Source organism: Ascidiella aspersa, chromosome 1, assembly GCF_963924565.1.
Source record: "Ascidiella aspersa chromosome 1, kaAscAspe10.2, whole genome shotgun sequence".
In the NCBI taxonomy this organism is placed as follows: domain Eukaryota; kingdom Metazoa; phylum Chordata; class Ascidiacea; order Phlebobranchia; family Ascidiidae; genus Ascidiella; species Ascidiella aspersa.
This window is the reverse complement of record NC_139447.1, coordinates 15,656,958-15,681,038: the sequence shown is the minus strand read 5'-3', so window position 1 is coordinate 15,681,038 and position 24,081 is coordinate 15,656,958. Positions and strand designations below refer to the sequence as shown.

Here is a 24,081-nt window from a genome sequence, read left to right as displayed (position 1 = left end):
AATCGCGCTCGCTTCGCTCGCCTGGTGTGCCACGAATGGTTAACAAACACTGAAATAGATTAACTATTAAACTTATCGCGTTTCCTTAAGGTACTTTTATTACACTTTTTTAATAGTAGTATGGATGACGACGTGTGGACTCGAATTTTAAACCGAGTAAGCGCTTTGCACTAAGACTTCACTGCCTCCTTAAAAGCAATTATAAACACGTTTTTAAGTGCAAAAAAATCCGAGGCCAACCTGATCAACAGTTGTTCTTAAGTTGCAATAACACAAAATATGATTTAACATATGTTGTGCGGTCCACAGAGACCTTTCTGAGTTTGCTTTTGGCCCGGGACTGCACATAGGTTGCCGACCCCTGCGTAAGGATTTGAACAACCTATCCAATGTTAGGATTAACGCTGCATAGAGTTTTCCTCATTTCAACAATCTTATTTGGCATAAACCAATTACAGTAACCTAAAAATTGAGAGAAGTGTCATGAAAGAACCACAGCCGACCGCAGAAGACAACGCTATGGTTTTATTGCGACATGGCCCCGGCGCTTTTTCGGAGAGCATGTGAAGTTGCTCTCGCTTTTTCGGGAAAAAGCAAGATATTTAGTTAGACAATAGACATGGTAGCGTCTTTCAGCAATAGTCTTCATACCGGGGCCATGTCGCAATAAAACCATAGCGTTTCGTCGTTTCAGCAATATTCTTATTACACTAGGAAACCGGCCAACTGTAGAGGCTAAACGTATTACTTTTTCGCGCCACGCGGAATGATTTGTTTAACAACCTGAATAATGTTATTTTGCACGAGTTAGTTTGTTTGGCCAGCCGATGGTATTTTTACCTGAATTATGACGTCACGCAATGATATACTTTTGTGACGTCATATCTGAAAAAAATGTGGCGTCATTTCTGAAAAAAAGTTCATGGCCCTCCCCAAACTAAAATTCCAGATCCGCGCCTGCTAGTGGCTACGCATAAAGCAGCACAGTAATTGCAGCGACAGGTCTCTAACCAAACTTGCCACTCGCGAACGACCAATTAGTCGTAATTTTCCGCGATAAAACGAATAAAAGGGATACAATATTCTACTTTTAAATATCCCTCCTGACTAGTCATAGCATGTGTCAGAAAAATATTTTAAAACTGGTAAATTTTGAAAATAGCGACACTTTGGTTTTCGCAATATCTAGCTGGAGAGTTATGCCGGTGCCGCCCCCAATGACCACTCCGTGGCCCCCTAGGGGGGCGAGGGCTACGGTTGAGAATCCCTGCAATAGCTGATTAGAAAACAAAGGCCTTTTAATAGAATTCAAAATTAAACCTGACCTTGGTCCTTTGTACTTTTTTGGCTTAATTAATTTTACGAAACAGCTGCCAAAACTAATTTTACAGTCACCTAATGCCAATAAAATTATGATGTTTCATGGGTTTTGAGTGTATGTTTAATATCCCTTTTTACTTTAGCTTACAAAATTTAAAAATACTTGTTGTAGGCTATGTTTGTACTCCTTGTAGTTGAATCAGTAAAAAATTATTTTGATATTTAATTTTCGGTGATAGAAGGTAAATACTTGTGTTTATCCGAATAAAAATACGCACAAACAGCTAAATTTTGTAGTTATGTGCTACTTGTTAGAGTCGTTTAAGATTAAATATTTTTTGGCGTCGGGCCTATAATTCAGAGGAGTTTGGTTTGCCGTTTTCTGACATAGAATAATTATATTAACAATGCCTCAAGTGGTAGAAGTTGTTGCTAGGGAACCAGGGAAATTCCCGTTTTTAAAACTGAGTTTATATTTGTAATGTAAATTCGTAAATATTCAAGTTGTTCTTACTGTCCCATCTTACTTCGCAACTATTCAAATCAGACTAACAATAATATATATTTCCTATTGGTGTTAGTTATAGAATGCAGCAGTCGGTAACATGCTATGAGGCATTCCAGGATCTTCTAAAAACACTTTGTCTAAAAGAATTTCCGTGTGGCTTTGGAACATGGGTAGGAGTGTTTCGTAATGATTTAACTGTTTGCTTGATTGAAGATAGTTACTAGACTGAATGAGTAAATCCTTACATTATTGGACTGAAGCTTGAGTTAGTGGAATAAAGGCTTTGACAGCGCTGGTCTAGAATCTTACCACAATGGATATTATTTGAGTTAGGGTGCGGGTTAGCGTTTGGGTGGGTCAAGTATTATTAATGAATAATGAATATAATAATACTTGACCCACCCACACCCAAGCGCTAACTCGCACCCTAACCCAAATATTTGTACGTTGTAGGATTCTAGACCAGCGCCGCTTTGACCTTTTGGTTACCTAAACAAGACTTGGAAATGTGTTGATATTGTGACATTGAATGCCTTATGGAATGGTGTTTTACCTGTTTTACTTTTTATTGGAAATCTGAAAACGTTGTACTTTTTATAGAGAAATCCCAATGACAAGTTTTCTGAAGGACAATATTCTATTACATTGAAAGGTTGGGAATATTTTTTTACCAAAAGATGCAACTTTCAATAATGGACTACCTAATAATATACTTTGTGTAGATTATGGAGTGCAATATGAAAAAATGGAAATATTGCAAGAGTATCTAAACTCTGGCACTTGGGATGTTGATACATCATGGAGCAATGAAGCAGCTGCGCTTAGAAGCTTGGCAGTTTCCCAACCTTGGAAGTTGGATGGACCATCTGGATTGAAATATATTTATGAATTTTTTAAAACATTGCGAGTTATAGACAAGCAGGTATGTGCAAAATCAGAGCCTTAAACCTTGTTATGAGCATTTTTCCTTAATTTTTAAGAAAAGTAATGGGGTTATACACTGTTTAGACAGTTACGATTATTTTGGGGCTTATTAATTCAAAATATGATTGAACATATTTTGCCTTTAAAATAATTACCTTTCTTAATACAAAAAAAATGTAATAAAAAAGAGAGATTTAACATAGATTAGAAAGATACCATTTTGTATAATAGTAGAATTGAACACATAACAGATATATCTAAACACATATCAAAGCCAAAATTTGTGTACTAGTGAACAACCTACCTTTACAAAAATAGTTGTCATATAAACAAAATGACAGAGCTATAAAGACTGGTGACATTTCCACATTACTACCATTTGTTATATCTTCAGATTAGAGGTCTGCCTTAACTCGTCTACTCTAGTCTGTGTTGCATTGTTTTCCATGCAGCTTATTACTAATTCATTTATGTTATTTAACATTTGCCACTAATTTTTTTGCAGGTAACTAGCATTGATAGCAACTTGTTGAAGCTATCAAACCTGGAAGATCTCACACTAAGTGTTAATCTATTGACTGAAGTTTCATCAGATTATCTTCCTCCCAAACTTAAGGTTTATAAAACAAATAAGCCATGGTTATGCCTATGGTCACCAGCTAATAAATGTATACAGTAACCAATTTTATGTTTTTGACATTACATTTTGGATCACTTTGTTCATTTTAATTATCCAGCCAGATATTTCTTTGCTTTTCTAATTCATAGTTTGTTAAGCTGTAGAAAGTCTATCACATATGTTTTTGTGTACAAATAAGTATTTTTTAAAGTATTCATCTGATTTTGCTTCTTCTTATACTAATGTATATTTTGTGAATGATGGTCTATGTTTATCCAAAATTTCTAGTAGCAATAAAAAATGTATTGCCAGTTTTTATTATTGTAGGTACTGGAACTTTGCACAAATTGCCTGGAAAGCATATCTTCTTTGTGCAAGCGCCCACCCCCTCTTCTTCATATTGGCCTTTCACATAACAAGCTTTTCAACACCGATGAATACAAATTTTTCTCTGTTGAATACTGGTATATGTTTGATAACACTTTGTTGATTATAGCATTCGGTAAATAAGCTAGATGCAGGAAAATGTTACAGGCCTTCACTGATGTCACTTGACCTGAGTTACAACAATCTGACAAGTTTGGTTGAGCTTGTTGATCGCCTTTCTTCTTTACACAATCTTAGAAATTTGGTGTTGCAAGGAAATCCACTTTCTGTAAGAATTATTTTTTGACAAATCTTCTTTAGTTCACCAAATAATTTTGGTTTAGTACCAAAATAAATTTTACATAAAATATAAATTTATAAACAAAAATTGTCAAGATACCCAAAGCAAAAAAAACATTCTGTGTGACATTTTCTTTCATGACATATTCAATCAAAAACACACTACATTCCTAATATAGCTAAATATTTATATTGTATAAATTATATACATATTGTTTTTCATTGTTTATAGCTCTATAATTTGAAGATGCTGTTAAATTTACATATGATTCACCAATTCTTAAAAAAATGTGTCAATGTTCATTTTTTTAGTTAGTTCCAGGGTACAGAGGCCATGTAATTGATGCTTTGAAAGAAATAACAATATTTGATGACATCAATGTTTCTGCTGATGAAAAACACCACTTTAAGGGTCTTGGTAAAAAAAAGGAATTGATCTTGGATGAAGCCCAAATTATAGTAACAGTTGGAAAGCTAAGTGGTATTCCAATGCCTGAAGAGCTTAAGGTAAAGGCATGGTGTGGTATGTCAATATCAAGTTAAATGGCTTGTCTGTTTTTACTTTCATAAGGAAGACGATGATAGGCCACAGTATCCTATTGTTTCAAGTCAATATGTGATCCAATATGAAATGCTAAAAGATTTTGTGCCGAAAACAAGGGATACAACAGGCAAGTACTTCATTAAAACTGTCTCTATTTGGTTGCCAATGATGATTATACAATCTAAATAAATTTCAACTAAAATATTAACAATATTTAAATACGCCCAACTTAATATTTTATAGGTTAGACAAATTTTGTAACTTTTTGAGCAAAGTAATATTATTTTTATTTTTTTATTTCACATATAAGCAAAACATTTTAATGGAATTTAAATATTCAATTAGTTCTGTTTATGTGGTTCAAGTATAGTCTGTAAATACAAAAGTAAAATTAACTGTTGACTTATTCCTTAAGACAAAGGTCGGCAACCTTTCCATCTTTGTAGGCTAAAACAAACTCTAGAAAGTCTCAGCGGACATACTAATTTTACTCTTTTTATTTAATTAAAACTTTATCTTTGTTCCTGTAAAAAAGTGCAACTTCCCACGAGGTAGATAAATGTCAGTTATTGCAAAGGTGACAGATGTACAACTTTAAGACCTCACTTTAAGTAATCTGCTTAAAATGTACTGAAAGTAAAGTTGTTGTATACAAGGCAAAGCAAAATTTCCACAATAATTAAAATATTATTGAAATATTGTAATCTTACAAATGTTTTTTATTTACGTTATCCTGATTAATTATGCTTAACCCAATTTTTAGCCCACAACATTACAACAACAAAAACAAATATTAATAATAAATTATTCTCACAGATGTAGTTACCAATCCAAATACCAGAGATTCACTTGCCATACTAAACAACGGGAATTTCGAAAAAGAAGCAGAGATTGTTTTTCATGAGACCCAAGCAAGAGAATGGGATGACACTGATATAGACTTTGAATACAAGTAAGAATTGGTATCATACAATAAATTTTGTAAAACTATTAGACGTTTTGAACTTCCATTAGAAAACTACACCTTGTGGACAAACTGGTGGATCTACGTGATGTCCTCATCAGAGAAATACAGTTCAAAATTTTATTAAAAAAAACTCTCACATGGCCAGTAACCCCCACCGAAACCCCTGATGCAATTGTTGAATCACCAGTCAAAAAATCTGCTAAAGATGGAAAAGACACACCAAGCAAAAAAGATGCAAAGGGAAAAGATAAAGTGAAATTTATTTTTATTTGTTTTTGTTGGAATATTGTTTGGGAACACACAATAAGACCTAAAAAGCAATATTACCTAAAGCAAAAATTCTATAAAACCATAGTAATAAGACCAACGACATAATACAGCCAAATACGCAGTAATATCGAGTACAGCATAAGATCAAAATCGTCTTACTAAGACCTAAATCTGTCGAAATAAGGCCTAAATTCTCGGAATAAGTGCTAAATTCATCGGAATTAGTCTTAAATTCATCGGAATAAGGCCTAAATTCATCGGAGTAAGTCCTAAATTAATCGGAAGAAGGCCTAAATGACCAAAATAACGCCCGAACCGGTGGGTAGAGGTATGGGACGATCTGGGATCAGCCGTTTTGGTAACTACGTTCGGACGCCCTAGTCTGACCGGAGACGTCAGGGCGTCGCTGTTTTTGCATATTAGTCCTATTTCGCCGTTTTTTTCGAATTGTATTTTATTCTGACGTTGCTGTTGTTCTTATCTCGGTTAAAAAACACCTTACAAGGCTTAAACGTTTTGTTTAATGTGGTTTCAAAATACAATATTTATAATTATGAACTAAAAATGACTCTAATACATGAACATATCCTCACATATGCTCATTCGGAAATGTTTTTTATAGATACATTTTTAATTGATCTATGTATGTGGTGTTAATTTGGACTCAAAGTAATAATAACAACCAGGTTGGAGCTACTGGAATAAAACTAAACCGACAGAATAAGATTTAAACAACCTCTTCCGTAACCCGAAACCTCATGCTCAACTTCATGGCTAACTCCAAAAATTATTACTTTACGCAGCCCTTTAATGCCACCCATAACCAAAAGCAAATAGTCCGATTCCCAAACCGAGGCGCCACAACGGCCGAGTCAACGGAGGTACCCAATCGGCCCTACACTGTTCAAACAGATTAAATAATTTTTACCAACTTGACAAATGTAAATTGGATATTGCTAAAGTTTAGCTATCGGTATTTTTATGTTGGGTTTAACTAGTTATTTATAATGCTTGAATAGTAGCTTAAACGTGTGATGTTTCATCCAGGGTGGAAAAGCTGATAAAGCTAAAAAGAAGACTGGCTCAAAAGAACCTGACAGTCAGCTACGAAGTGACCCTCCTACTTTTACAGAAATTGGTTCACAGGCGCTTTGCTTGTCTGGATTCCTGGAGGGCGATCACAAGGTTGAATTGACATGTCATTGTGGCGGGGGTCCGATGCAAACTGAAAGTGAATTGGCTAAACAGGAAAATAATATGCAGGTATTTCTCATTATTTTTTCATTAAAGTTTCTCATAAACCCTCTCAATATAATCACAAAAATCATAACTCCTTAACATTACTAAACGTGACTATTTACAAGAACGACCCAATGTTTTACTTAACAAACACCTTGGCGATATCCGATCCAGAGTTTTTTGGGCTATCAGGTGACAAAATGTCACAATTTAACGAACATTTTTTTTTCTTTATTTTCATTTATAACGGGGATTCTTAAACTGTTTTTAACGTCCACTCCGAACAAAATGTTTGGTTTGCTTTAACCCGGGGCGTAAGCAAATTTTAACATGACGTCATAAACCAAGTTTAGCCAACTTAAGAAACCTGCTGTTTTCGGGTAAACTCATTCGCAAATATTATACTAAAATCAAGTATAAATACATTTAAGGAGAAGGCAACAAAGTGTTCTATTTTTGTGGTTTGTAAACGCCAATTTAAAATTTAGGATTTTTATTAAGCCTTCAATGAACCCCACCCCCCAAACAATATATATTTAAATGAAACATTTGCCGCAACCTTTCCTTTACGACACCACTAAAGCGATACCTTATCATTAGTTTAAAAGTTTTAGTGTTGTTGACAAAAATTTCGTTCTATATTTATCTAGTGAGTGTTGTTTATTTAAAGAGATTCTCTATTTGCTCGCATTCGCAGTCTAATTTAGCAGAAATGTCCTGGTCCCCCAACCCGGGGACCGCCCCTTTTTGTGAGCATGGTTTTACAAACTTACTGTGTTGGTGTCTCGCAGCAGACTATACTCCGCGTACTCTTGCGTGACAAAAATTATTAACATATTTTTCCACTCTATGCTACTATGTTGCACTGAATATGTGAATAATAGAAATCACCTTGACCCTTGCAAGATAAATGTCGACCTTAATTCCTGATCAGTAACAGCAAAATAATCTAGCAAAGCTAGCAATTCAGGTCAGACACATTAACCAGATCTTAAAAAGATATATATATATTTCGCCAACTAAGGCATCGTCAGTATATCTGAATAAAAACAAACGCAACAGTATAAGAATGAGTCAGAAACATTAAAGATTAAATAAAACAAAGTAAAATAACTAAAATATAACTAAAATTATTAAGTAGTTGTCTGGTTCTTATCGTTTCCTTACGCCTCTACTCCATTTTTTCTTTTTGCCTTGCCGTTTTTGTGCCGTTGTTTTGCGTTGCCGCGTTTCTCTCGACCTGTTCTTATTGCTTCTGTACAGGGGTTGTACAACTTGGATGCCATTACTATTTAACAGCTTTTATTTTTTAGTTATATTTTAGTTATTTTACTTTGTTTTATTTAATCTTTAATGTTTCTGACTCATTCTTATACTGTTGCGTTTGTTTTTATTCAGATATACTGACGATGCCTTAGTTGGCGAAATATATATATATCTTTTTAAGATCTGGTTAATGTGTCTGACCTGAATTGCTAGCTTTGCTAGATTATTTTGCTCTATGCTACTATTTATTAAACTATAGGCGGCTGAATTTGAAATGCGCTGTAAGCCGCACACGGACCGTATGTTTAGAGGACATCAAATTTAAGGGTTACTGATGATTCAACTATTTCCAGTACCGGTAATTTGAAAACGAATAAATTTACGATTTTAATCAGTAGAGATTATTAAAAAATTGTCACCCGTAAACACATTGATTTATGATACCAGAGAAGCTGTTTTTTTGTTTATATTACCATGCCTGGTAGTAACAGTTTATATATTGATTCATGATACGTTACAGGATGAGGATAAAACAGAAGCTAAGGTTTCTCGTGGAAAATCTGGCAAACTTCGCACTCCTTCTGCTGAAAAGCCGAAGTCGAAGGGAAAACCTGGTTCTGCAGGAAAGAGAAAAGACAAAAAGGCGGAAGTTGTGTCAGAGGTTGAAGGTGCGGAAGATGCAGTTCCGCCACCCATCTGTGTTCACGTGTCATTCGAGTTGCACAAGTGGAAAACTGCAAGTGATAGCTTGAAACAAGTTGATGTGTAATAAACTTTGGTGGTCGGTTTCAGTGTAATTTTAATGTATGCCAAGATAAAATAAAATGAAGGACTTCTTTTTTGAATAAAGGTGCAATTTCTCGCATTTTTTATGGTAATATTTTTTTAACAGTTTTATTTTAATCCTAATTAAAGCAAATCATTTTTAGAGTCAGGGCCAGAAAATTAAGTCATGACACGACCTCATAAAACCAGTAAACTTTTGATGCCCGTTCAAATGTGCATCTGAAATTGAATAGATATACATTCGAAGAGATTGCGCCAAAACATTTAGGAAACAGTGTATATTAAAAACCAAAAAACGCGTTTAATTTGAAACATCTGAAAAGGCGTTTTCACGATGCCATATTGCAATGATGGTATAATTTGCCAGAAAATGTCGTTTATTTCGTATAAGTTGGCAAAAATTGTGTTTCAAAAAAAATTCTACTTTTTTATGTTAGTATTTAAAATACGTATATTTTTTTGTTTTAATAAAGTTAATATAGCCTAACTTTCATTTAATAAGATGTCATGGTTCCCAAGACCCTTAAAGACTATTTAATTGTCAAAGCGGTTGTAAACTTCCTATAGAAAGAAGAATAAAGTCGTTTGCATTCACGTGTGCCATAATGGGTTCTTTAGATTCCAAATTGCAGAATCAATTTACGAATAGGTTTAAATTTAACCACTTTATGATATTAGCTTTCGCAGTTCAGGGCCTGACCCCATGCCGACCAATAAGCCCACCTGGATGTACCTCGCACACTATTAACCTTGAATTCTCCAGTTTTAAACACTAAAATTTAGGCTATAAACATTTATGCATTATTTTAAACATATTTAATAATATGCAATCATCTGGAAAAATGCAATGACCAAGACATATTTGATTTGAATATATCAGTTTTTCATATGAAAGGATTTACATTGCAATTGGATTTATGATTGATAAATTCTGTCATATGTCAAATATAAATCATTAGCAACACTTCAAGTTGAAAAAAATGAATAAAGAATATTATTAACATAACCATGTAACATTAGGGAAAATATTTATAATGGTAAACTTATTTTGTGTAAAGTAAAAACTTTACGTTGGTAAAGACAAATTTTATTAAAAAACAAACACACTTTCACACTGCTTTATTTTGTCAGTTCATATTACGGCCATCTTCTGTTTTCATTTGATAAATTTTAGCCTTTTCCCGATCAGGTGAACACACTTTTTAACAATGATCTAACTTGTGAATTTTCACCCGATCCGTTAGAAATTAGTGCATTTCTAAGCAAAAAGGTCTACCACAATTAGGGCATCCTAAGGCAGAAAAGTCCTTGAGGTCGTGGCAATGTACTAATTTGGACCTTTAGATAAATTAAAAATATTTGTTGAAAATCCACAAAAGATAACAAAAAATGTGAGATAGGATTACTAACACTTCACCCACCTAAACCCAAACGCTAACCCGAATCCTAACCCAAGTATTGTGCTTCAATTTAAGAATTATTGAAACGCTGAAAAAAAGCCCAAACTCGGAGGGGCACAAGATAGTTTCTCGTCCATTGTATATAGGATTGTTACGCCACAAATTTAGGTATTGGGACCTGAAGCGTTATAATTATTAAATTAACGCACACTATTTGGGTTAGGGTGCTGGTTAGTGTTTGGGTTCGGGTCGGTCAAGTATTATTAAACTTAAGCTTCTTATGCACAATTGTTAAGTCAAATTAGTGCATTGTCCAAGACCTAAAAGTCGGACTTTTTCATCCTTTAAATGCACTAATTGTCGTAGACCGTTTTGCTTAGAACTGTATTAATTTCTGACGAATGGGGTGGAATTTTGCACTTCGGCCACGAGCTTTATGATGTATCACCTATAACGATTTAAAAACTCTTATTGCCAACTTGAGTACTTATTGGCCTAGTGCTCCCCCTTAAATACGCTCCAGGTGTGTGAAGTTTTATACTTTTGTTGCATTTAAAACAAAAGAATATATTAACAGCCTTTCAATAAACATACATTTAAACTGTTAGGTAAGCATTACAAGAAATATTATAACTTGATTTGTTTCGTTCTACCATTATGTAAGAACGTCTTTTTTCCAAAGGAAATGTTTTCCAACTCGATCAGAGTGCATATTTGGTATTGGCATTTTTATTAAAGAGAAGAAAATATAGGCCTACGTCGTTTAACGTGATGACCAAGGTAAAATAAAAAAGCAACAAAAGTACAAGATAAAAGTGCTACAAAAATTTTTAAAACAACTATTCAAAGCGAATAGCTCAGTTATACTAAGATTTGCTGACTGGACATTGCCAGTAATGTATTCGACATTCTACTCTTTGCGTTGAAGTAGATGTGTCGCTAGGCACAAGTTTTGCACAGATACATTTGTAGTAACGTTCTTCATTCCCGTCTTTGTCGGAAATCGTTCTACTGATTAAAGTGCCTATATAATTGCCAGTGGCTGAACATGTCGCACCGGTCACCACATAACCCTGTAAAAAAAGCGCTACAATGATTTAAGGCGATTCCATATAACCCCTATTTTCATTTTATACAAAAACTTTTATGCGTTTCGTTTTATTTTTTTGCCTTTTTCCTTTTATGTTAATTGGAAATAATTTTACAACTACTTGCACTACCATTATCTTATTTTACTGGGTAAAAAATTTAAGAAATATGTAACTCAGTAAGCTCTTACGTAACAAAGTTTACTAGGGCAAATTTTTAAATGATATATTTTACTGTACCAAATCAGCGCCATATTCGCCGCTTTCGGTTGAGTCTTGGTTGGAAGAGCTTCCAATCGAGAAGCTGTTGTATTTGCACGTAGACTTCAATCCTCCTAAAACAATCAGTATAACTTTGAACGTAAATGTTTGAACACCCTTCCCTCATACTATTGGATTGACTTGACAACAATCTCGTTAACACGATTCAATGAAAAACTTGTGTGACGCTATTGTTTAATTACAAAATCACCTGTAACGAGTCCGAAAATGTCATTTATGTCTGCGGGTGGAAGAGAATGCAGAAACTCCCAAAAACGTTTATTGATCAAAGTTTTGTTTTCGAACTTCGTCGCCAAGTGAGAAATCTACCAAACATGGGGAAAATAAAATAATTTTAAACCGGAAAGGGATCCAATAGGCTATGTCAGTTAGAATCTTTGGAAATTGCAAATCTGTGAGTTCTCTGACACAGAAACTAAATTATTTTTGTGTTCAATAGAGCGCTGCACGACCTTTTTATGTTATAGCCTGGAAGACATCAGCCACTATAGTTGTCTTCAGATTTTCTACGAGCAGTATGGGGAAACGCGAAAAGCTTTACGGAACAATGCATAACAGCGTGGCTTGTGAGCATGTAAATATTTTCTATGTATCCACACGTGACGTCATAAAACAAATAACCTACAAAACAAATAAACTACTTGTTTCTAAGAAAACTCGTACACAAAGCGCAGCAGAAAAAAGGGTCTAATTGCGCGAAGCGCGGGAAAAAATGCGTTTTGTTTAAGTTAATAAATTTTTATTTTAGCAGAACACGTAAAAAAATGCATGGCCCGGGGCAACTTTTTTCAGGTTGTGTAATTATATAATGTCTTTGCAATATAAACATTATTTCGTGAGTAACACCTATTATCTTTTGAAATAATAAGGCAATGTATGCATTTTTGCACTTCATGCGAACTTTTAAGTAATTTCGATGCACCCAATTATATGGGAGGCCAATAGTGCGAATCTTTTGATGTGTTGCCCACTTAAAACTTCAGTTGCATAATTCCACAGTAGATCGTTTAAAAACAGCAAGCTTCGAAAGATTCATTACTTGACCATACCATTAAAATAATAAAACTAATGTGCTTAAAGGAATTTTACAGGTTATTGGGTAACAATACTGTCGTTAATAAGTTGAGTTACCTAGAGTTGTTAACACACTATTTTTTGATAAATTTGCCTTTCAAGGTAGAAATCAGTGTGTTTAGGATTCAAAGCATGGCTGAAATTCCGGTAACAAACCGATATCTAATCGGCATCGATATCACCCCAGGATATGACCACTACCGGTACTTACTTTTGACATCGGGTATAGGATTCGATGTCTTGAGTTTTAGTGCACAGCGTAATTAATTTAATAAAGAAACTACTTTTATATTTTTTGATTTCATAAAGAAAGAGTATTATTTGATATAACAAGGACGGCAGACAATAAACAGGTACCTTGTTCAACTTTACGTTTATCTTAATTTAAAGCAATTAGCTACTGTGCATCATAGAGCAGATTACCAAATTGCTTTGATTTTGAACAGTCTGGCTGGTCTCTTCCTCGTGGATATTAACTTGATTTTGAAGTCGTTCTAAATCCGCTTTCAGATCACTAAGTTCTCCCTTTAAATCTGTGACACCTGCGTTTGAAGATAAAAAACTTCATAAGCATATTTTTTCGTTCTAGGCCCACGGTTGCCATTGCGGTGAAACTTTAAATCTCTTTCATGATAACATGATAACGATGGAAATCCGATTTTGTTTTTTATTGATTCCTATGAAAAAGCAATATACGCCCTTCACAAATCTGAAGACAATGACAAAAGCTTCGTTAATACTAATTGTATTTTTATGTTTCTGGCATTTATGTCATTAAATAACCTTTATATGATGGTAAAAGTGATTTAAGTCAAACAAACGTCGTTATAGTAAAAGCACATACGTTAGGCTACAAAACAATAGAACGCTGGTTTAGAATCCTACCACGCGTTTAAATAATAATTATTAAATAAACGCATATATGCCCACACAAGGGTACCCAACCAATAACCGCGAACTGATCAATCGTATACCCACAAAAAACAAACTTTATTTATCACTACGCAAGGCGCACACTTACCTTGTTCAGACAATGGCGAAACTATCCCGAGTAACATTAAAGACATTAGAGTTAGCGACAGGAGGCTGATTACAATTGCCAGTACAAATCCTATCACAAGAACACAAGCGCAGCGTTCCCCGATGGTTGCCGGGCGTTTGGAACTAACATCCTGGACATCACCAAACATCATATTAGAAGGCGAAGACGGAATAGTCCGAATACCAGAATACATCGGGTTTTGGCGTTCCCTAAATAAAGTGGGGTCTCAAAACGAAGCATATTCATTATATAAACTTTTGTTAAGGATATGTAACGTAAGGCCATATGTTACGTGGTTGGCTACTCGCAAATTGTGCACAAAGAAAACATTTTCCTAACTATATTAATCCCCAACAATGGGTTTGCGCAAATTATTGCGTAAAAAATATTTTAATATCATTAAAAATCTTGTATGTGGAAAAATACATCAACAAAACTGAAATTTAGGCCTATGCCAATTCGAACTAACCTAATGTTTCACAAGAATATCACCTTCTTCCATTTTAGACTAATCACTAGCCTTAGTTAGTCAATAAGGCAATGGTGCATGGAGTTGAAATATACATACCTTATTTTTAGTTAAATATGTAAAAAACATCTGGCAAGAAACTTAGATCCGCCTTAACAAGGCGTTAAACAGCGCAAATTAGGTAGAATATTAATAAACTTTTGAACAAACCTGGCTCCTCGAATACCAAAGGCTTAGTGGGTCTTGTTTAAACAACCAATAAAAGTAAGACACTATGAAACAGAACAAAACTTACCTTGGATAACCATCTTTTACGAGAGGTGAAGGTGATATCGTCGGTATTTCTGGTCGAGAGTTATAATTGGTGTCCTGTGAAATGGACATGTTTGCTAATCCAAGGCTGCTGAGGCGTTTTTTAAGTTATGTTAAATTTCTTATGAATACAAAGTTACTTTGACTAACGCTGTGACTCAGTCCAATAGTTTCTTTCTAAACCTTTAGGAAAGCAATGCCGTAGATTACCAACTAGAACGGCGAGAAAAAATCATGCCATCTGCAGGATAATCCGCCTTCAAACCCCATATGCTTTTGACGTCAGCTGATGTAATCTCTTCGTCATGGCGAGCCAATTAATGCAACTATTTTTTTGAACACGAAATCCGACAAAATTTGATCTATATTGGCGTAGATTTTTTGGCAACATATATACCAGGATATCAGAACTTTATTTAAATTTACAGCTATATATATATTTAGAATACATTACCAAATCTAATCGCATTATCATATTTATGTATTGCAGTATTTATGATTTAAACAGCCCTTATCAACAACAATAAACGCTAAAGATTAAATTTCTATAACTCGATTTTTTTGGTTTAGTTCAGTGGTCCTCAACCTTTTAAGGCTCAATTGCCGCACCCCTCGGAAATAATAATAAGATTGCGGCACCTCTACAAGTTTTTTCCGTAGGTAATTATTCACTAGAATATCACAATAAACGGAACTGGAACAACACACATCAACTCTACACAACGTAGAAAGTTTTAATTGGATTTATTCCACTCTAACCTTACACAAAAATTTGTAAGAGTTAGCAAAAATCAGATTCTTAAAGATTCTCAAATATCTCTCGGAACCCTTGGGCATTAGAAATGGCACCCGAGTGCCAGGGAGCCCCGGTTGAGAACCACAGGTTTAGCTAGTCGTCGCTAGCCCATACCGCCCAAGCATGTCGACTCCGCATTCGCAAAAATTGCGGCTAAATTGCAATAATTCATATTTGTTAAAAATATATATCTTCGGAAGTATAGTGATACCTTTTAGAAACAAAATTAGAATTTCGATAAATTTTTAATCGCTTCTGTTTTAATGAAAAGGTTGAAGTTGTTTTCACCTAACCCAAAGTTTTCGAATACTGAGAAAATGCATTTATGTGCTACGAAGCCATTAAATTTAGCAGTTATAACTATACGCTATATTAATGTAATTTATAAGCATACATTTTTATTCATCTTTTTTTAATTTTAGGCATTGAATTTTCCCTAAAGTCTTATTTTATAAAAAATGACCGGCATTTGAATGGTAAAAAATCGATCTTTTTAAAAACAGTGGTTCCCAACCTTGGGTCGCAAGAGGTATTGTCTGGGGGTCGCCGTTTACGGGTTGTAAACATAAAATATATAGTTTAGCAAGGCTTGCCATACGTTTAGCCAGTACAGTCCCGATTTGGAGGTCTTGTCCCGCCTGGTTAATCAATTTTTCCCGGACCTTTCAATTTAAAAAAAATGAAAAATGTAAAAACTCTGAGTCAGTTTTGTAAGTAATAGTTTTTACTCTATATTTTTGGTTGATTGGGCTGTCAAGCAAATTTCTTATAACATAGATTAATTATTTTCCAAGCAGGTGTTGAGAGGTGTGGTCAGTGGTGGGATTCGAATTTTCGTCTGCCCGTTCTATCACAAAAGTTCTGTTACAATAGTCATATTTTCCTGCAAATAATTTAGGTAGTTGCAAGAACAGTATGCAACCCTATAGGTTAAAGCGAATGTTGAGAACTGCGAACCGACTGAATCCAATCACCGCTAACAGCCTACACCAGGGGTTCTTAAACTGGGGTCCGTGAACTAGTTTTGGGGGTTCATGAAGGCCTAATTAAAATACTAGTGTATATTTAGGAAGTAATTAATTTTTCAAAGAAAACAGTTTAATTAAAAATAAAACGGCTTTGCACTGAATGTATAGTTACCCTTTTCCACTTTCACATTTTTCGGACCGAAATAAGATTTATGAAGTCTATTTGTATTGTGCGTCAATTTATGACGTCATTTTCAAGCATTTCTTGCCTACCGGGGTCCATGTGAAGCAAAAAAAATGTTAGGGGTCCGCGGTAAAAAAAGTTTAAGAACCCCTGGCCTACACACTACAGAAGTGGTCGGCAAACTTTTTTCGTCGCGGCCCAATATACTTTTTTCGAAGCTATTAAAGGCCCACTACGTGAAACCACTACGAAAACGGTGTCAGAAGTTTAAGGCATTAGAATGGCGTCGTAAAGTTAGAATCACTTGTTTTTTTCGAACGAACTTGTGGACAAATATGAGGCTAAAATTCAGTTTAATTGAGCAAAAAAAGGTAGGTTCGTTACATTTGCATTGGCAAAACTTCAATTAAAAGGATTCGTGAGGGATATGACCCTTTAAAAATTCCAATATTGCTCGAAATAGCGACATTTATAGTATAATTTAACAGAAATTGAACTGCACAGTTAAGAGACACACGACGCAAGAAATTATAGAATAACGCTTTTTGGCTGAATAGATTTAATAAAAAAATAAAAATAAAAAATAAAAAAAAATTAACATAAACGTACATACAAATCCTTGCATTTGACTTCAAAAGAAACATCGTAGTTCAAGTAATTTGGGAAACTTGTTGTTCTCCAACCAACCGGTGGGGCAGTGTTTTTTTTAAGGTGTTTTGGGGAACCGAAACGGTCGCCCAAATTTTGGACTTGCAACTTATTGGTATTTAAATGAAACACTTGCGGTCTCTTAAAACTACTTGGCGGTCACTCAAACAAACCTTAAAAAAAACCTGCGGTGGGGTATTGTGTAACTAAAGCAAGTCTATCGTGCAAAACATATTACCACTATATCATCTCCACAGCTGAATGGCGGCACCCGCAATCACGTAAAACGTTTGCACGAAACACGTAAAAGAAATCCATTACGTTAATCTTGTTTAAAAATTTGGATAAATGTTACTCATGATGCATTAGCCATATTGTAAAGTTGAATAGAAAATTATATTTCACTACATATATTTTGGTAGAAATTACAATTTGCAGGGAGTCTAAGTTTACACAGCGTTTGACTGTTGACACCAAGTAAAGGTGAAATATTACACGGCGCTTTGCCGAAAACACTGCCATACGATAATGCAAAAGAGCGGTAGTACAAAACGAAGAATATACGCGCAAAGCGAGAAATTTTTCGCGTTTATATATAGTTGACGTTGGCAAAAAATAGTTCGACAGGCACTCTCGAGGCCCCATTTGGCAAGCGGGCCTAAACAACGCTAGGAAATATAATTCTTAGACAAATGAACGTTTAAAATACAGAAATGAACGTACGGCTCTCAGCCGGCCCACAACTACATGATAACACTAAACTATTTAAAAGTAACTCTGCGGCCCACATTTGGGCCGCGGCCCACAGTTTGCCGATCACTGCAGTACAGCCATAGGGCAGCAGTCGTCGTCTTGTAGTTATGACGCAACAATAAAATTTTATAAAAACAATCACAAAAGGAAAATTACAAACACGTGAGCTACTTCGATCTCAAAAAGCAATGTATGAGATAAGTGGCAAAAATCCATTGACAGTAACCGGTAATGCTAACCGGTTCGCTGATTTCATAAAATTTCGCGAGACGGTGAACCGGCTGAATCCCACCACTGCCGGTGGTTGCTTGGGTTAGTATTATTCTCAGTGTGGTGGGTTAAACACTCTAAATAGATATAATCCGGTGGGTGCTGGCAGATCGAATAATTTTATTAAGACAGATTATTTTTTTTTGATGTTGGTGAACATCTTTTTTATGGTGTTCCCCTTAAGGGCCTTTAGTAAATCATAAAATAAGTCTAATGTCATCGTATAAGCTCTGTAAGCTCTTTACTCCTCAAGTGGTAGGCACTACCAATATCTCGTAAACAGGACTCTAAATTTCGTAGTAGTGTAGTGGGTTGGTATTTCTTTAAGAGCTTAAAATAATATTATTTTCTTACGTATTTGTATTGTGCCTATTACGTATAATTATGCTAAATTGTAACCGTTAGCAGCTCCGCATCAGTAAAGACATGTTAAAAAGGCTGAGAATTTTCGGCCAACTAGTTTTGCTAGAAGAAACAAAACGAAAGGAAACGTTTTGGGGTATTTAGGCCTATTTGTCTATTAAAGGAGCGTTTAAGGGGCATGGTTTGTAAGACTGAAACAAGCGATTAGGCCTATTGCATAGTCTTTTCAAAAGAAACTTACAGAAAATGTATCTCTTGACTAAACACACTTGCATCTAACTGTAAAGTCATAAGTGAAGGAAGGAAATTTTCGGCCCATATCTGTTTTTGCTTGCAGAAACAAGTTAAGGGAAAGTACATACCCTAAAATTAGCAAACCTAAGTGTGAAAAAATTACCCTATTTATTATGACGTCGGAACTTAGACAAACCACCCTTGCAAATACGGCACTTAAAAATCTTTTACAAAAAGTTTATTTGCAGTTTTTATTATGCGTCCCGGATTTTGCATTCTAAAAACGGCAAGCCTAACTTAAGCAGATGAAAGAGTCGTGCGCTTCACTATACCAGTCTTGTTTGTGACGTCACGTTTACTCTAGTTTTTATTCAACGGCGAAGCATAGCCTAAGTCGAATGGCCTTGTCTAATATAAATAGGAACGGTAGCTATTTTACCACTAAAAGACCTGTTTTGCGACACTCGATAAACCTTTCTGTAACACCATTTATGCACAATTGAACTCTCTGTATCAACATTTACTCCACTTGAACAATTCAGATAATAAATAAAGATAAAATAAAAATATATATATTTAATGTATATAAATATAGCTTTTATTTTTACAAAAAAATGAAGTATTGTTTTGTTATTATGGGAAGTCAATTTTACATTGTTACATCGTAAACGCATAACATATCTTTCTTATTTGCGATAAAACCGCCGTTAAACTTACGTTAAGCCTTAAATTTAAGTAGGTTAAGCGCATGCTTCCGGTGTAAGTAAGATCATTCTGACTAAAAAACATTCTTGTATATGATTGTTGTTAAACAACTTACATATGATTGTAATCTGGATTATGCATAACACACCCAAATTGGGGGGTCGCGTAGGTGTGAAACCTGAAATGAGGGTCGCGGCAAAAATGCTGCAAAACACTGCTCTTTTGCCAGGTTCAATGAGAAATAGAAAGTCGTCGATCGCGATCGACCGGTCGAACACTACATCTCAGCTGGTCGATCGCGTCGATCATGTGTCAAATTTTTAACAAAGCGTTCTTTAAGAAATATTTATTGGAACATAACTAAACGGCAATAAACTTGGATAAATTCGAGCAGCACAAAAGTGTAGTTATAGTACAGGGATGGCGAACCACTGACTTCGTGACCCACAACGCATTTTAAATAACCCAATTGTCACTGTAGAATTACCGAAATGTTATCAATCATTTTTAGGAAAGGATAAATTTAAACAAACAATTGTTGGTTAGATAGCACTATAGCAGGGGTCGGGAACCTATGGCTCTTTTAGTGGCGACGTATGGCTCTTTTGATGAAAGATTCTTGCTTGCAGAAAAATCTAAGCTATTATTTTTCAGCATGATAACAAATAAAACGGCACGCGGCCACGATCGCTTTCCTAACTTTACTGTATTTGTTCCGTTTTAACCCACATAAAAGCAAATTTTTGACGCTTCGCGCGAATCTGTTTGTAGGAGTTTTTAATATCCAAAATGTCCTATTCTTTCAACGGAACCAACAAATGCGTGCAGAAAAGCAGACAATTAAAAGCATTTTGTTTTGTGGCGATCCTTTAGGCTAACATCAGTTTGACGAAATAATAAGTAAATCAAGGAAAGTGGTATTTTTAAGATTTGATGTTTTATAATTACTCGTTATGACGCAACTTTTGACATCATCTCTGAAAAATGTCATGTCCCCCACCAAAAAGAAATCCTGGACTCGTCCCTGGTCCTATTTTTACATTGTTTTTTTTTTTTATATTCTGAAACTCCCACGACTGGGAAAACGGGGTTTATTGAGTAATTGCATCAAGGCCCAGGGCACTTGGTCGTTTTGCAAATTTTCTAAAACGGTGGAAATAACATATAAAAATAAATTTCAATACGAAGCAACTTAAAATAAAAATTTGAAGTATGTTGCTTGTAGGACTCAAAAAGGCGCAAATTAGACTTTTGTAGAAGTTTAATAACAAAATTAGTTATAGGTTTGTGAACCATTTGTTTAATTCCTGTAGCAAAAAACCGTAACATCACTTTGGTTCAGGTTTCCGACTCACCCGAAGATTTTGCTGGGCTGGAAGCTCCTCGTAATCATGAAGCGGAATGGTCTGGGTTGCATTTAATTTTCCCTCTCCAGTATCTACAGTCATGCTATAATTTTATCGTTGAATTAGCAATACCTGCGCTTCCTAGTTCGAACAACTTGAGTCATTATAAATGCTTGTGTGGCATTTTAATGTTATATTTTGTGATGTATTTATATATTTTAGCAATCGTAAAAATTGTAAATAAAAAATTACAAACCTTAAACCGAAAAAATAATTTATATTAACTCCAAACATACCTAATTGCAGTAGATAATTTAATTAATACAGCCTCAGTGAACAGCACATGTCTAGTTACTAGTTATCAACAACTTTGCAGAGGTCGAAATGTGACTACACGTTTACGGCGTGACAACGATTAAACAAAATATTTCTTATTGAAAGGACATATAGATCAGCGGTCTCCAAACTTTTTTTACAAGCGACCCCGATTTAAAAAAAATGAAATCAAAATTTACATCGCGACCATATGTTTTGTTTACTGATGGGAATAAATATACATATAATAATGCTGGAACTATGTAACACGAGCGAATATGCGTAAGTTACACGCATTTCCAGAGAACTGTGGCTATATGTCCACCAAAATGATTTCTTAAGTTTTATTTAAATTATGTTTTTTTAATTTAGCACACGCATTAACGAACACCAACATTTTAATTTGTTTCTACACTAAATTGCATTTAGTGCGATGGTTGCGCAAACACCTGTATAGTGCCCACCAGTTATAAACGCGGCTTCATAAGCATAATCGCATGGCATGCTCTACTTCCTATCGATTTACAATGTTTCGGTTTTAATATGCTATAATTGCGCTGAATTTTGTTGAAAAAGTAATGTGGTTAAAAACGGACAGAGTCGGGTAAGTGATTTAAGTCCAAAAGTAAATATTTGCTGAAATCTTTTTAACCTAGCAGCGAGATAAAAAACCTTGTTTATACAGAAGAACAAAAGCTTATCTTGGCTAGTAAACGAAAATCATCAATCGTATTAAAACAGCAAAATTATGGTGAGGTATAGCGCGACCCCCGAAAAAACTTAGGGCCCACTTAGGGTCACGACCCATAGGTTGGCGACCACTGATATAGATGACTGACATTATACATTGATCTCCAAAGGCATGAAGAGACACATTATGTTAACAGTGGTATTATTAAGCAAAAACTTGCCTTAGCAGCGAAATTGGAAGGCGGTGGGTACAGCCTATGATCGGGTATCGGCTTCGATTAATGTTATCGGAAATCCTATACGTATTAGGTGACCATATGACGCCATTGGTAAATAATGTTTACACAATTGAATACAACTTTTTTAACAACTTATAATTGTTTGGCATTTTAAATAAAACGATAAGTATTCGATCCGACAGCAATATTTTTTCGCTACCTCCACTGCCATCTTACCAACGGTCTTGGGCTCACTAAAATAAAGTTCAATCGGGCGTTTATGTATATCTACCGAAAAAGTGAATTTTACAACGCAATTTTAAATATATTTCGTTAGATTGTGTATAATACCTGTGCTGTTTATTCGTATACTTAAATAAGTCGACATTTTCTAGCATGTATGCAAACGCAAGTACCGTATTTATAACTTAATGGTTCATTTACGACCCTGATGGATGCTAAATTATGTATTGTTTTGTGTTAACGCCAATATCAGACCAGTTTGCCAACAGTAACAAAGCGAGTATTTTGACGAAGGGCAGCTTTTCTCCCTAGTGTGAACATAACATGAAAACTGTAAATCGATTGGCATTTGCTGATAATATATATTATAATATATATATATATATATATACTATACGACTTATCACCTTTTTTTCCTATAAGTGGCTGCATATCTGTTGGAATCATCATTAAGTCCATCGAAACCGTCCTGCTTGGCTTTGGTGGCGGAACATATGAATTGTTGTCCTGCACTTCGTTTTCAAGCAAATCACTACAGCTGTAGCTGAATGTACTTGTTAGCCGTTCCTTGCCCTTGAGAATTCCACGTTTAGCAGGCAAAGGCACGGCTGGTAATGGAGAGTTTAATCCTCTGCTTTCTCGATGGTGGTTGCCACCATTCCGTGATGCCAACATTTTTACAAAGTTATTTCGTTTAGTTTAATGTGTTATCTTTCATATCTTCCGCTCACCGGTCAATAATATGTTGCTATAGCGAGACGTTCTTGGGGAAAAGGCATATATAGTATCCAACCAAACCTGGCTAGAACATGACACACAAGAGTTAATTTTTAACACTGTACGCCTACGTTTACCTAGTCTGCTGTGATTTGCTGTCAATATCAGCAACCTGTCCTCTACCGTGTATAGTTCAGTTCCTTCTTGTGCTTTTTCTTCGTTTCGCCTTGGGGGCAATGATACGTTATGCTTGGTTGCTGCTACGAGTTGCCAAACAAACAGAACTGTAAGAACGGTGCCGAAAAGTGCACATGAAAGGAGAAACATTGTCATAGTCGGTATAAGTAAAAAATACCCAATATACCAAAATTGGTATACCATAAACATCTGGTTAAAACAAAATTCGTTATAAGATCAAAGTAGACTAATAACTAAAGGTTGGGATAAGATTTTAAATATCTCGATTGGTCACGTTATAACTTTTTTTTGAAGAAGCGTTATTCACTTATGGCTAAACAATATAAATTTGACTTCATGCAAACTTGTAAAATCACTTGAACTAAACATAATGAATTTATTTACTTTAGGTTTGCAAGCGTTTTGATATTATATTTAGTTATAGGCCTATATCTCTTTTTATCAGAATTGGGAAAAATTGTTGTTTCAGAGAATTCAGTTGTTGTGTGCTCGACGTGTTGTTTTCAAAAAGTTATCATTTCTCCCAAAACGGTTCTTCAGAACGGTTCTTTATGTCTACAGTTCGATTATTATTCAATAATATTCGAATGATGGACTTCAGCCATAAGACCGAACTTAAAACAATATCAACGCCAGAATAAAACACAGTTCGGAATA

General features: G+C 34.9%; 2 protein-coding genes across 2 annotated transcripts; one reads left to right on the top strand and one right to left on the bottom strand.

Moving 5' to 3' along the window:
• Positions 1–1,811: 1,811 nt before the first annotated feature.
• On the top strand, positions 1,812–9,268 carry LOC146168026 (leucine-rich repeat-containing protein 43-like). The gene is made up of 12 exons (XM_083389002.1): positions 1,812–1,998; positions 2,429–2,480; positions 2,551–2,750; positions 3,258–3,368; positions 3,699–3,835; positions 3,906–4,026; positions 4,350–4,544; positions 4,609–4,708; positions 5,398–5,533; positions 5,596–5,800; positions 6,866–7,081; positions 8,844–9,268. The coding sequence occupies exons 1-12, from the start codon at positions 1,909–1,911 to the stop codon at positions 9,090–9,092; spliced, it is 1,812 nt and encodes a 603-aa protein (XP_083245128.1). The 5' UTR covers positions 1,812–1,908; the 3' UTR covers positions 9,093–9,268.
• Positions 9,269–10,527: 1,259 nt separating this feature from the next.
• Positions 10,528–23,390, bottom strand: LOC146168025 (uncharacterized). Its single transcript, XM_083389264.1, has 8 exons — positions 22,917–23,390; positions 21,053–21,135; positions 14,760–14,833; positions 13,975–14,204; positions 13,377–13,495; positions 12,070–12,184; positions 11,838–11,932; positions 10,528–11,582 (listed from the first exon to the last, which is right to left on the bottom strand). Exons 1-8 carry the CDS (start codon positions 23,182–23,184, stop codon positions 11,376–11,378), a joined length of 1,191 nt encoding a protein of 396 aa, XP_083245390.1. The 5' UTR covers positions 23,185–23,390; the 3' UTR covers positions 10,528–11,375.
• Positions 23,391–24,081: the final 691 nt, after the last annotated feature.

Bases quoted from the DNA above. Each gene is read 5' to 3' on its own strand.
- LOC146168026 (XM_083389002.1), top strand. From the start codon at position 1,909: ATGCAGCAGTCGGTAACATGCTATGAGGCATTCCAGGATCTTCTAAAA. The intron at 3,369-3,698 runs GTTTATAAAACA...TTATTATTGTAG, and splicing joins ATCTTCCTCCCAAACTTAAG to GTACTGGAACTTTGCACAAA. The intron at 4,545-4,608 runs GTAAAGGCATGG...TACTTTCATAAG, and splicing joins CAATGCCTGAAGAGCTTAAG to GAAGACGATGATAGGCCACA.
- LOC146168025 (XM_083389264.1), bottom strand. From the start codon at position 23,184: ATGTTGGCATCACGGAATGGTGGCAACCACCATCGAGAAAGCAGAGGA. The intron at 14,205-14,759 runs GTAAGTTTTGTT...CACTTTATTTAG, and splicing joins GTAAAAGATGGTTATCCAAG to GGAACGCCAAAACCCGATGT. The intron at 11,933-12,069 runs GTGATTTTGTAA...TGATTGTTTTAG, and splicing joins CATTTTCGGACTCGTTACAG to GAGGATTGAAGTCTACGTGC.